The sequence below is a fragment of the Vombatus ursinus genome, unplaced genomic scaffold, assembly GCF_900497805.2.
Source record: "Vombatus ursinus unplaced genomic scaffold, bare-nosed wombat genome assembly UNPS02014810.1, whole genome shotgun sequence".
Taxonomy (NCBI): domain Eukaryota; kingdom Metazoa; phylum Chordata; class Mammalia; order Diprotodontia; family Vombatidae; genus Vombatus; species Vombatus ursinus.
In genome coordinates, this window is record NW_020954588.1 from 48,938,497 (window position 1) to 48,952,907 (window position 14,411).

The 14,411-nt window shown below is 44.8% G+C and overlaps 1 protein-coding gene across 5 annotated transcripts in view; it reads right to left on the reverse strand.

The window, feature by feature from the left end:
- KIF1A (kinesin family member 1A) overlaps positions 1-10,565 on the reverse strand; it is a 154,028-nt gene extending 143,463 nt beyond the window's left edge. For all 5 annotated transcript variants that reach the window (XM_027875924.1, XM_027875923.1, XM_027875925.1 and 2 more), the window contains exon 1: positions 10,460-10,565. In XM_027875924.1, the coding sequence (XP_027731725.1) occupies positions 10,460-10,565 (106 nt within the window). The remainder of the gene's footprint in view (positions 1-10,459) is intronic.
- Between the last annotated feature and the right edge of the window lie 3,846 nt (positions 10,566-14,411).

Below are 14,411 nucleotides of genomic sequence, written 5' to 3' on the forward strand. Positions count from 1 at the left end.
ATACACCCCTCCCCCCCCACCCTCATCCACATCTGCCCCAAACCCTTACAGAGCAATGTGGGGAGACATAATGCTGTTGTAAACCAGCTCAAGCAGCTGTTTTAAAGAGATTCTCTGCCAGATGACAGAGCTGGGGAACTTCTTCTCTGAACTTAGCAGCATTTTTATAGCTCACCCTGAATTCATTTCAGAAGCTGAAAAATGCCCCTAATTTCTCTCCCCTTGCTTTGATGTATGAGGCAGTGTTGCACAATGGTTGTATCAACAAGAACCACATTTGAATTCAGAAAGCCATCGGCCTACCGGGCCAAGCTGCCGTGGTCAGACCACATTTAAAGCCCTGCTCTCACTCAACTTGGGGGACACATTGTGGGAGGGATGATAATCAGCTGGAGAATGTCCAGGGCAAGGGCATCAGGGTGGTGAAGGGATTGGAGACTGGGCCATGTGAAGACTGGCTCATGAACATTTTTTTTCAAACTTGGAGAAGAGAAGACTTGGGAAGAGGCCCACCTTTGGGTGCATGGAGGACTGTCACCCGGAAGAGAGATTAGTCTCACTCTGTCCCTAGAGGACAAAACTGAGAGTAATGAATGAAAGGGACAGACTCCAGCTTGACAGAAATAAAAACTTCCTATCTGACCTTGGCCAAATAGTTCTACCTCCATGGTCTCAGTTTCTTGCTCCGTAAAAAAAGGGGTAGGGAGTGAAGTTGCAGCTGTTCCACAGGGGAATGATTTTGGCTTGACAGGTAATGAGTTCTCTATGCCCCTTGTCTCCATGAGCCCTTGTCCAGGATGTTGTAGGAGGAGATCTCTGCTCTGGAGTTCTCTGAGATCCTTTCTGACCCAGAGATGATATGGTTCTGAGGTTTTATGAACTGATTTCTTCGGGTCCCTCCAGCTCAGAGAACCCTTATGTCTACTTAGCACATCTGGGCTGTCTGGCTTAATGGCAGCTAAGGTTGAACCCAACACAAGCCACGTTGCTTCCCACAGCTGAAGAACCCACTGCCTTGAAGCCGCAAAATGTCTCTCACCCTGGCCCACCATCCTCCAAACCTGCTGTCCCACAGGAGGACAATGGAAATCTATCACCCCAGCCAGAGAGTAAGGCAAAGAATGAGTGTGAGGGATGGTGTGATGTTGGTGATGCCTTCATCGCTTTCTGGAGTGCAGGGAACCTTTGGAAGAGGGGACGTGGATCAGAGGGTCACGGAGTGTCGGAGCTGGATGGGACCTTGGGCCTCAGAGAAGGAGCGCAGGAGGAGCTGCGTTCAAATCCTACCACGGACATTTGCTGCCTTGTGAACTCTGGGAAGTCACTTTGGCTTCCTTAGACTCAGTTTCTTCCTCTGTAAAGCTAGGGAGGAGGGTAGGACTAAACAACCTTTGACGTCTTTGCAGCTCAAGGTCTCTGATGCTAAGTTCACATGACTGTACACGCTTCACCTCTCTATCTCCTCCTCTCTCACATGGAGGAAACTGAGGCCCAGAGACTGAAATTGACTTATCCAAGGTCACACAGCCAGTAAGTGGCAGATCATGAGACAAGCTACCATCATATAGTGCTTTAAGGTTTGCATAATGTTTTACATATGTTATCTCATTTGCTCCTTACCACAACCTTGTGAGGTATTACTATCTGCCACTTTACAGATGAGGAAACTGAGGCAAACTGAGGTCGAATGACTTGTCCAGGGTCATATAGTAAGTATTGAGGTGGGATTCAAACTCAGGTCTTCCTGACTCCAAAATCCATCCACTGTGCCACCTAGCTACCCCTAGTGGAACCAGGACTAGAACCCCGACTTTGTGGCCATCAGCATGGCGTTTCTGTTTGTTTGGTGTGTATATGTGTGTGAGTGTGTGTGTGTGTGTGTGTGTGTGTGTGTGTGTGTGTGTTTACAATGCCCTAACTTGTGACCCCCAAAGCCAGCCCTCTGTCTGGCTGCTAAATACCTCACTGGGACTGGTGCCTGCTCGCCCAGTTTTGCTGATGCAGGGAGGAGGCAATAATAACAACCCAACAAAGGGTGGCAATCCCCATGAAGGTCACCAAAGCAGCAGCTGGCCAGGAAGGGGAGCAAGGGGGACAAAGGGCACAGGCTGGCCTGGGCCTGAAGCTGGAGATGAACCCTCTGTGACCCACCTTCGGCTCTCACAGTGAGAGCCCACCCAGAGCATTGCAGGGCTCCTAAACCTCCGGGGCCTTGCCATGCAAGGGCGTCTGTGGGCTTTGTGTAGATGGCGGTGCCCCCAGTACAACCTCCAGCTGCTGAATTCACCAGGAGCAACAAAGCCCCACATCTCTTTTCTGGGCAGCAGTGTAACTAAGGCTGTGAATGCCCATCAGATCATGGCAGCCAGGACTGGAGGAAATGCTACACTGCTGGCTCAGGCTCTCCAGTGCCCTACAGGAAGGGATGCAGCGGGATGGGAGGGGGTGTCCTTCAGCATCAGGGGTGCTCACAGCCATCACCTCCTGACAAAGGGCCCTTTCCCCCGCAGTCAGGAACTTGGGGGACTCCAAGGGATCTAGGCCCATGTCACTCCCCTTCTCACCACACACATAGACGCACGCACTCATACACACGGAGCAGGAGAGACCGCTGAGGCACGCGCCTGCTCAGCCTGGATCAGAAGGTAAGTTCCCACCTCCATTCACTTAACCTTTGATCCTCCTCAGAGACTTCCCAGGCCTTTGTCATCCCCTGCCCAGGGCTGAGGATGGGCCTCACCCTCCATCAATGGGAAGAGGGACAGATGGGCAATAGCGTTCCACGAGCAGATACAGACGGGATAATGTTGGAAGGGAAAGGCTGGGAGGGAGTGTAGAAAGAAGGATTCTAGGGTTTCCTACCTTTGCACCCATTATATATTCAAGAGCTGTCAGGCATATTCAAAACTGTCCTACACAACAGCCAGTAATAAAGTCAAATTAATCAAATCAGGGACCTATATCTCTCCCACCTATCACAACCAAACTCCTAGAAAAAGCCATCTCTGTTCCCTGCCTTCACTTCCTCTTCTCCCACTCCTCACCCCCTTGCAATCTGGCTTCCCACTCCAATGCTGAAATGTCAGTGTTCTCACCAATGTCATCAACAATCCCTTAACTTCTAAATAGCAAAGAATTTTCTCAGACCTCCTCCTTCTTGACCTCTCAGCTAGACTTGATAATGGTGGCCACCTTCTCCTCTGGGATTCTCCTGACTTTTCTCCTGCCTATTTGGCCTCTCCTCTTCTTTTTAAAATTATCGTTTATTTATTTGTAACATTCATTTAAAAAAATTTGAGTTCTGAATTCTCTCCCTCCTTCTAGCCTCTTCACAAACCATTGAGAAGGCAAGCAATATCAACCATACGTGCAAAATCATGCAAAACACATTTCCATTTTAGCCATTAGCCCAAAGTAAAGAAAATGAAAAAATACTTCAGTTTGCACTCTGAGTTCATCAGTTCTCTCTCTGGAGGTGGAGAGCATTTTCCTTCATGAGTCCTTTGGAATTGCCTTGGATTATTGTATTGATCAGAGTAGCCAAGTCTTTCATAGTTAATCATCTACAATATTGCTGTTATTATCCAGAGTTCTCCTGATTCTTCTCCCTTCACTTTTCATCAGTTCATGTAAGTCTTCCCAGATTTTTCTGAAACCATCCCCTTGGCCATTTCTTATGACACAGTAATATCCCATCACAATCATATACCACAACTTGTCCAGCCATTCCCCAATTGATGAGCGTCCCCTCAATTTCCAATTCTTTGCCACAAGAAGAGCTGCTATAAAGACTTCTGTACATATGTGACTTCTCCTTTTCAACCTCCTTTGCTGGACCATCATCCTTAACCCACCCCACCCCCAAGCCTAGGGGTCCTCCAAGGCTCTGTCCTGGACTCTCTCTTGTTTTTTCTACACACACTTTCCTTGTGTAAATCTCCTCATAGGATTTCTGTGATCTAGAACTGGTTCTATATCTAGAAGTGGAAAGGACCTGAGACATCATTTGGTCCAACCCCTATTTTTATAGAGGGGAGAACTGAGGCCCAAGGAGGTGAAGCTATTTGGCCATTGTCAATCAACAAAGATTTATTATGCTAGGCATTGAGGATACAAGGAAAGGTTTAAAAAAGGATTGGATCCTCAAAGGGCTCACATTCTAGTGGGGGAAACAATATGAAAATAAGTGTGCACAATTCCATAAACATCAGGGCAGAATGTGAACCAAGATCCTTTGACTCCAGAATTGGTGCTTCCCCCCACCCCCATCACACACTGCTGCCCTAATCATCAGTTCTCATGGCTTGCATTATGATGCCTCCGCAGGTCACTCCCAGGTCTACATCCCATACCCAGCCCTTGTCTCTCTCCTAAGCTCTTGAATCACCACACGCCAATGAGACATCTCCAAGTGGATGTCCTCCAGTCATCTCAAACTCAACATGACCAAAGCAGATATTACATCCAGCCCCTGCCCGCTAAACCTGCAATATTGACTTCTTCAGGATAAGGACTGCTTTTCATTTTGTCTTTTTATCTCCAGTACAGCAGATATAAGCACAGAGAAACATGCTTGTTGGATTAGACTGAAGTTCTCAGAAGATCTCCAGGGGTGAGCTCCTCTCCCCTCCACACCACATCAGCATCTTGGGGTCCTTATTTCCCCTAAACCCACCAGATGATGGGATCTTTCTTGTCTCTCACACCAGAGGCAAAAATTCCTAGTTTTAACTCTGAAAACCACCATAAGAGAGGTGCCAAAAAAGTGCTCGCAGAGTAGAGAGGAAGAAGGGATCATTTCCAGTTCTGAGATTCAGAACAGGCTCCCTAGAAGGGAAGGCACCTCAGTTAGGGTGGCCACCATTTTGATAGGTGAATACAGGAAAGTGTATTCAGGAGGAGATTTCCAGGTCCAGTGGATAGTATAGCTAAAGGCACAGAAGCGTTGAGACATGGGTCAGGTTTGGCTAGGGATAAGTGTGATTAGGAGATGCCTGTAAAGAGAAATTAAGGCCAGAGAATGGAAAGCCTTGAAAGCCAGAATAAGAAATTGGGATTTGATTTAGAAGATAACTGGAAGCCACTGGAAATGCTGATAAATAAGTGAAATTATCAGGGCTGTGCTTTAGGAAAACAAATCCAGAAGTGGTATGAGGGATGGACAGAAGGTGGGGAGAGTGAGTAGGCACAGGGAGAACAGTTAGGAGGCTGTCTCCATAGGCCAGGGGAGAGTTGAGAAGGTTCAGAATCATGGTAATGAAAAGGAGGAGATGTCTATGAGGGGCACAGGGGAAGGAGGAGCATTGTGACTCAGTGACCAACTCAGTGTGCGGGCTTAGGAGAAGAAACAGAAGATGGTTCTGAGGAACTCAAAGGTGGTGCTGCTACTAAGAGAAATAGGGAAGTCAGGAGGGAGACCAGATCTGGTGAAGAAGATGAGGCAACATGGGAGTGTGAAAAGGGCACTGTATTTGGAGTCAAAGGGTCTGGGTTCAAATCTTATCCTAGTCACTTACTGTCTGGGTGACCGTGGAGGTGGCTAATGAGTGGTACAATGGATAGAGCACTATGCTGGAAGTCAGGAAAACCTGAGTTCAAATCTGGCCTCAGGAACTTACCAGCTGTGTGACTTTGGGCAAGTCACTCAACCTCGGTTTCCTCAACTGTAAAAGGGGGATAATAACAGCTCCTCCCTCCCGAGGTTGTTGTGAGGATCACAAGAGATAATACTTATGAAGCACTTCGCACACTGTCTGGCACACAGTAGGTGCCACATAAATGCTTAGTCTTTCCCTTCCCTGAGACTATGGGCAAGGCACTTCATTCCCCCACTCCTAGACTCAGCTTCTTCCTCTATAAAAGGAGGTAGCTGGACTCAGTGGTTTCTGAGGACCCTTCCAGTTCAAGGTCTCAGATCCTCTGGTTCTGACTGCTTGGCCTAAGCTGGATCTATATTTGGAGAAGTCCTGAAGGAATCAGGCCATTTGGATCTATGCCTGACAGTCTGGGCAGATCCGAGGCAGGTTTTAAGCTCCAGGGAATAAGGGGGGGTATGAAATTATCTCTCTCACCCCCTGCCTCCATTCCTCTCTCCTGCAGAGACATAACTAGGGCAATGCCACCAGGGCAATGCTGCAGGTGGCCACATTTTAGAGGACGCTCATGATACTGAGAGTCCTTTAGCAGGGTGGGAACAACAGAGCTTAGTAGCAGCTAGTGAGAACTGTCAGTTAAAATCAGAAGCTAGCAGCCAGGGAAGAGCCCAGGACCAGGTCAGCTCCTCCCTAGATCTGTCCCATCCAGTTTTTTTATCTCCTCCCCAAATTTGGCCTCCCCAGCAGCAGCAGCCTCATGTGTCCCAGGTCTCCATGGCTGGCCTTCTTCAAAATAAACAGAGAGCATATTTTGTGCTCCTCACTCTGGTTATAAGAGTCCCTAGCTATGGCTTTGCTCCCTATAGTCCATCCCACAGGATCCAGAAGCAGACTCTGACAGAGTCTACAGATCCCTTCTCTAATCTGGATTCAGACACCTTGCTTGGTTTCTACTCTACCAATATCATGTTGGGTTCCTCTGGCAACTTCTCCCTTTTTAACTTCCTTTTTTGTATTTTTGTGTATTCCTTCCCCCATTAGATTGTAAGATCCTTGGGGGCAGCTCCTTGGAAGAGAAGAAAAGCAGGTTCATTCACTCATCATTGAGCAAACAAGCTTAGAAGCCAGCTATCAAAGATTTGGGGTTAGGGCTTTCAGATTTGTCATCCCCTTTCTCCCTTCTATTAGCACAAATAAAGGGGGGGGGCTGGATGTATCTGAGAAGCTTTGGGAGAGGAGAAAAGCACGTTCATTCACTCATCATTCAGCAAGCTTAGGCAATTCCATGGGCAGAGCAGTAGGGGAGAGGTGGTAGTGAATATGTGGGGGTCCAGCAGGAAAGAAGCAAGCAGCTAGCCCCTGCTATCGAGGAGTTCACAGTCACTGGGGTCAGGAATGAAGTTGGCACATAATGATATGATGAAAAGAAATCTGAACCTGGAATCAAAAAGCCCTCTGTGTGAATCCATCCTTGCTACTCAATGTGGGACCCTGGGTAAGTCACCTCACTTTTGGGGGTCTCAGTTTTTTGGATTGGACTAAATGACCTCAAAAATCCCTTCTGACTTGAATCCTTCCATGATCTTTCCAGGACCCCCATTTCAGCCTATATATTACTAGCTGACATCTACAGGAGAGACTAAGTGACCACTTATTGCAGGGGAGGGCTCTTCTTTAGGTAGGGATTGGACTGGCTGATGTCTGAGGTCCTTTCCTACGCTGATATTCTGCCAGGAGCCCTGTAAGCTTGACGCAGCGCACATACGCTATCTAATTTGACTCTCCTGACAACCCTTTTCAGTTGGCACTATTGGAATCATTATGGCCACTTACAGATATGGAAAATGAGGCTCAGAGAGGAGATATAAGCGAGAGCTTCCTAAGATTTCTCTAAACAGCTGACTACTCCCACCTACTTCTGTTGATTCATATGGGCACAAATGATCCTACCAGAAGGAATCCAGAAATCATTGCCAAAGATTATGAAGTCTCGGGCACCAAACTGAAGACCACAGGGGCACAGATGGTATTTTCATCACTGCTTCCCATTGAAGGAAAGGGATAGAGAAGAGAAAAAAAATTATTTGGGAAAAGAGCAGCTGGCTAGGGAGGTGGTGTCTGAGAATGGAATTTGTATTTCTGAACCATGGCTCGAAATATAGAAATATCAGACCCAAAGCTAGGGCTGTAGAATACCTAACAAGGGCTGATTAGAATGAACTTGCTCTGGCCCTCCACTCCACCTTCATCTGCCCCCATCAGTGACCGAATGGAAGGTTCACAGCCTGAATGATAAGAGCACTGACGTTCTTCTGGATCTCACAGGAACAGATCCTCCCTGGTTAAAGCCAGGGATCTGCATTCAGCTTTCAGCCTGAGCCTGACATAAGGATATCAGAGCCCCTCTTCTTCCCGGAAAGGTATAGCCTCTCAAGGAAAATCCCCTGTGCTGGTTGTTTCCAGATTTTGACCCAAGATGCCACAGTTCAGCCATGCAAACAAAGCCAAGAAAACCCCTTGCAAGCCTTTCTTCCATTCTTCTCGAAAGCCAGATAAGCTCCAAGGTCTCTGGAGGTGTAGCTAGGAATGCTAAAATGCAATTACTGACCCTCTGGCCTGGGAAATCAAAGAGCAAAATCATGTTTGGTCCATGACTGGAGGAATTAACTAGGTGTATTCTGATGAGTTTCAATTGCTCCTTCTCTATGTCTCTCTCTGTCTGCTGGTTTCTGTGTCTCTCTGACTCTTTGCCTCTGTTTCTCTTTCTCTTTCTGTCTCTGTGTCTCTGTCTCTGCCTCTCTGTCTCTATCTGACCTACCTTCCTCTCCAATACCATTGGTTAGAGGTTAAGAATATACAATACAGTGTGATGTTGTGGAAAGAACCCCGGATTTGGAATGAGAGAACCTGGGTTCAAGCCCTGATTCTACCTGTTACTGCCGGGGACAAGTCACTTAACATATCTGCATCTCATTCTCTTCATCTGTGAACCAGCTGGACTAAGCAACTTCTTACATCCTTCCCAGTCTTGACATTCTAGAGTTTTGATATCCCTGGGGCTGTGTGACCATTGAGAAGACCACCCACTCAACAGTACAAGAGTGACTCACCAGGAGCTTTCTCTTCTGTGGGTAACAAAGGAAATTACTGATGTTCCCTTTCCAAAGCACCCAAAGTCTTTTTCTTACCACTACTCTAACATTCTGTAATGCCCTCCCCACATCATTTATAGAATCAATCACATTGAATTTTGGGGGACTTTGAAAAAATGTCAGCCCTTTGGACTTCCCATGGCGAAAGAAGTCATGTTCCAATGCCACAGAAGGTGGGGCTGGGAAGCCTATTTGTACAGAAGTGAGAGCAAAGGATTGGAGGAATCATTAATTCTCCCACCTTCACTTCAGCCCGACAAAGGCTCTTTCCCAGCTTATGGTGGAGTTTCAGATTTCATCAAATTCAGAGTAATTGCCCCAAGTTTCTTGCTTTATCTGAAGAAGCTGCTAAAGGGTTTGTAGAGAGATCCTTTCTCTGATCATCGAGTTCACTTGTCCCTCCTGCCATCACTAGTGGCCAAGGGGCCAACCAAATGCCTTTCTTCCTCCTTCATAGCCTTCCTCCTTCCTGCTCTTCCTGACTTTTCTCTGCTTTGCCACTGCAAGTCTCTGGCCGATAGCCAGACTGTAGTGACTATGGAGAGAAGGGCTTCTCTCTTCCTTACTGGTTACGAGCATCATGGCAACACTTCTGCCTCATACTCTGCGGTTTGTGCTTCCCATCATTTGAATTCCATGCATTGGCAAGATAATAACATCAGTTTGGCAAGAATTTACTAAACGTCTGCTCTGCAGGTACTTCACTACTTATTAGGGACCGAAAGATGGAAAGTGAAATGATTGTGGCCCCAGGGACCTTACATTCTAATCTCTAGCACTGGGCCTCATAGGCAGTGAGCTTGAGTCTTGCCTTTCTATTTTACTAATCTGGGAATTCCTCAACTCCCAGTTGCAAGATGTTGCTTCTCCCATCACAGGGCAGCATGCCTTTCTTCTTCTGGATAGGAGGAAGTGGTCTCAGCCCTGCTAGGGGGATCTCAATCATCAGGGAATAATAGGAGTGATATACTTGGAACAGGTGGGTCCTTCCAAGCATCTTAAAATCACGTCTTATAGAAGAAGGGAACAAACATTTATTAAGCACCTACTATGTGCCAGGCACTGGACTAAGCACTTCATAAATATTATTTCATTTGATGACTACCTAATATGGCCCTGGGAGAGGGGGTGGAAAGTATAGGAGAAACCTGAAGGGAAAGCTGGCTAAGTCTTGAAGTGAAAGGCCATCTTTTGTTTCTCTCTAGGGCTGGTCACTGTCTTTGTTTGAAGTTTCATGGTTTATAGATAGGTGAGAGGAAGCAGATGGTGTGTGTGTGAGGATGGCTACATATGTGTGAGTGTGTGTACATGTGTGAGAAGGTATGTTTGTGAGAGTGAGTACAGGTGTGTGTGTGGGGGGGTGAATATGTGTGCGTGTGAATGGGGCATAGCATAAATCAAGTCCTCTGATAAAGTTTGGGTGTTAACCATTAACTCTAATAATGTAATTGATTTCTGCCCCCCTCCCCCCATTGCACTGGTTAAGTGAGAATGAGCTAGAGCTTCACTTCTCTTCTGGAGCCTGAGCTGGAGCTGGGGGCAGGGAGCAGGTGGGGAGAGACACCAAGCCAGGGACAGGAAAACCGTCCTTCTGAAACCTAAGCTCTCGGTCACCTCTGCCAATGACCAGTCATACGCCAGATAAGTTTCACCCAATGCCTGTGGAACACTCATCAGAGAAAGGAAAGGAGCCCCAGGTGGGCCAGTACTCACTTGTGGTGCTTCCTGTCATCTGGATGATACATTTCGAGTCCCGGCTCATTTCTCGGGAGTTAAAGGGGCGTACTCGCACTGCCACCTTTACTGAGGCTCCTGCCATCTTGGTGGTCCTTCGTAGTGGCTTTTAATTGCAGGAGGGACCTCAGGAATAAATGGAAAAACCCTGGAAGGATGAGAAAGATGAATGAGAAGGGTTAGAAAAGCCCTTGGAGCAGCTGTTCGGAGCCCAGAATTTGGAGAAAATGTTGGTGGATTCGGTAGAATCTCAAGGTCATGCCTGAACCCGAAGTTCTGAAATATTTGCTGCCATCTGAGTCAATAAACATTTATTAAGCCCCTACTATGTACCAGCCATGTGCTAAGTACTAGATTACAGAATGGATTTCCTCCCTTTGTTACCCATCTCACATCAACAGAGGCTTCAGCAGCATCTTACAATAAACAAGCTTCAGAAGAGACAGGTGATAGAGAGACAGAGAGTAGTAGACAGAGATAGAGGAGACAGAGAGAGAGAGACTTGACAAAGAGCTGTAGATAGAGAGCTGGAGGAAGACCTGAATTCAAATCCAGCCTCACACTTACTAGCATGGTGATCCTGGGCAAGTCACTTAAACTCTATCCCAGTTTCCTCATCTGTAAAATGGCCTCTACCTCCCATGGTTATTGCAAGGAACAAATGAGATAATTGTAAAGTGTTTACTGCAGTGTCTGGCACATAATAGGCCATATAAAGACTTATTCCTTTCTCTCTGGAGAAATATTTGCACCCTTCTTTCTACTCAAGTATTGCAAAAATGTCAGCAAGTTTTTGTAGCTTTGCTTTTGAGTTAGATGAAGTGACAATGTTCAAAACCACCTGTCAATAGTGTTAGAGGAGGGGGTCTTGGATCACTTGGGGTTTTGGGCTAGGTGATTTCTATGGTCTCTAGCAGTTCTTCACCTTGGAATTCTCAGTACTGCATGGTGCTGACCAGCAAGCAAACCCTAGCTGTTCCCTTGGTAACTGGAATCAGATTGGAGTCTCCTTAATGGCTGTTTAATCAATTGTAGTCAATTGGCTCTAAGTTCAAGTGAGTGCAGTTAAGTAGCATCAGTTGCTTTCAGGAGATAAAGTGAATGCTCCAAAGGAAGAGCTAAGACAAAGCAGATTGTGATACTCCCAGAAAGACTTTTTGGGTGAGAACAAATGAAACCCAGGCATTGGAAATTATTGAGAAGTCTCAAAAATGGGGCTGTCCAGAGTTACCTTCCTGTGGTAATATGGTCCAGAAGTGATGGAAATACAAAATGTGAATGTTTTGATATCCTCATTCTCATAATCACCTCCATTTTAAGGAGAGAAAATGAAGTAAAATCAGAGAATCTTGGAATTTGAGAATTTAAAGAGACCACAACAGCCATCTGGTCCAAATGCACCAGTTTTCCTAAGGATACCAAGTGGAACAATGACAAATGCAATGAGATTATGCCACCAGAAAGCCAAATTCTTTACCTTTTTTAAAAGTGAAAAATTTACCTTGCCATCTTCAACAGAGACGACCCCTGGTTTGATGAAAACAGACCCAAAGCACCCATACATCTAGTCCAAGGCTGTGTGCTTTGGAGGATTTCAGTAAACTTCACTGCTTGACTCACTAGCATGATTGTTACTGAAATAAAATGTGACTGCTTCTATCTACCAAAGACGCTTTCTTTATTTAGACATAGAGGCAAAGGTTTTCCTTTTTGTGGCAGATATAATTACAGACTCTCACGTGTGGAAAGAGCTTCACAGATCATTTAGTTTACCCATGCCTGAACAGGAATCTCTTCTGTTGGATTCCCAACAAACATTTATATATGGCCCCTACTTGAAGACTCCTAGTGATAGGAAACCAGCCACCTGCCAAGCCACACCTAATCCCACTTTTGGTCAGCTCCAATTGGTAGGAAGATGTTCTTGGTATCAAACTGAAACCTACTTCCCTATAGTCCTATTTCTGCCCTCCATCTTTCTTCCATATAGCTCTCCATACACCTGAAGATAGCTCTCATCTCCCCTATGTCTTTTCTTCTTCAGGCCACCAACAAATCTAACACAAAAGCACATTCACCTGCAGACCTGGTGCAAGGTAATAGCTACATACCTCTAGGCTATGTTTCAACCTCTTTCTTAAATGGATGACAAAAAATTCACTGTTAGCAGGAATCATTGATTCCATTTCTGTGAAAAATTCAGCATTATTTCCATGAAAAAAGATGTTCAGAATCCAGTTCAATGTTCTTTTAACTGAACTTTGTCTAATGAAGAATTCTGTTCCCTCACTGTTATGGCTACCGTCCTCTGGATAAGTTCCAATTTCCTAAAATGTGGTCCCTAATCTAGAGTCACCGTGACCATGGAGAGGAGAAGGGCACAATTGCTCCTCTCATTCTAGGCACCATATCTCTCTTGGAAATGTAGCTTAATTGAGATCACTTTTGTGAGCACCATTTTACGTTGTTGACGAATCATCACAAACATAGATATCTAGCAAAGGTTTGCGAAGCACTTTACAAATAAGACCTTATTTGATCCTCAGAACAACTCTGGGATGTAGGTGCTGTTATTATCCCCATCTTACAGATGAAGAAACTGAAGCAGACAGGGGTTAAGTGACTTGTGCAAGGTCACAAAACTGGTAGGTGTCTGAGGCAAATTGGGTCTTTCTAATTCCAGGTCTAGCCCTCAATCCATTTTGCCACCCAGATACTTAGGTGCTGACTACAGGGAAGGGAAGTGAATAAGCATTTATGAATCCCCTACTATGTGCTAGGCACTGTGCTGTGCTTTTTTACAAATATTATCTTACTTGATCTCCATAACAACCCTGTGAGATAGGCGCTATTACTATTTTATACTTGAGGAAACCAGCACAAATAGAGAGAGATGAAGTGAGTTGCCCATAGTCACATGATGTCTGAAGCCAGATTTAAACTCAGGTCTTCCTGAATTTCCTGACTCCACCTAGTTGACTCAATATTGAACTTGCAGCCCATTAAAAGCCCCAGATCTCTTTTTAAATTTTATTTATTTTATTCCAATCTTAAGAAATAAAACAAGCATTACCGTAACATAGTAGAATAAAAAAGATGATTGCATATGAAACTTCAAATCTATTATGTACAACTTGCTATTCTTTTTAAATATATAATAAAGTTATCATGTAACTTTTTTTATTTTTTTCTTCTCTCCTCTCTCCCCCCTCTCCACCCGAGATGACTACCATTTGACACAACTATGTCTATATATAATATATGTAGAAAATGTATTTATGTATCTATCTATATAAATACACATCAATACATACATCCACTTGTGTATGTATGTGTACATATATATATAAAATCATTCTATATATATATATATATTTCTATTTATTAGTTCTTTCTGTGGATGCAGATAACATCAATTTGTGATCTGGCCATGCTTTCTCTAGCCTGCATTTGTACAATTACTGTTTTGAATCCAAGTGTAGGTCTTTACATTTATCCTACTAAATTTAACCTAATTTAACTCAGCTAAATCTTACAGCTTCTGGAGATTTTTTTGGATTCTAATTCCATTTTCCCACATGGTAGATACGCCTTCCAGCTTTGTATTAATGACACATTTTATATGTATACATATGTATATACACATATATGTGTATATATACATAATATTGCATATGTTATATGTGTAATTTATTCTTTCAGCATTTCTGTAGCACTTTAAGGTTTGCAAAGTACTTTGCATACATATATCATCTGATCCTCACAAAGACGCTACAAGATAGGTGCTATTATTATCCCCTTTTTTTAGAAGAGGAAACTGAGGCACATGAAGCTTAGGTGACTTGACCAGGATCACACAGCTATAATGTTTTATAAGGTAAGTTATAAAGTCATTGATAAGAATATTCATGACAAACCAGCCCAGGATGGC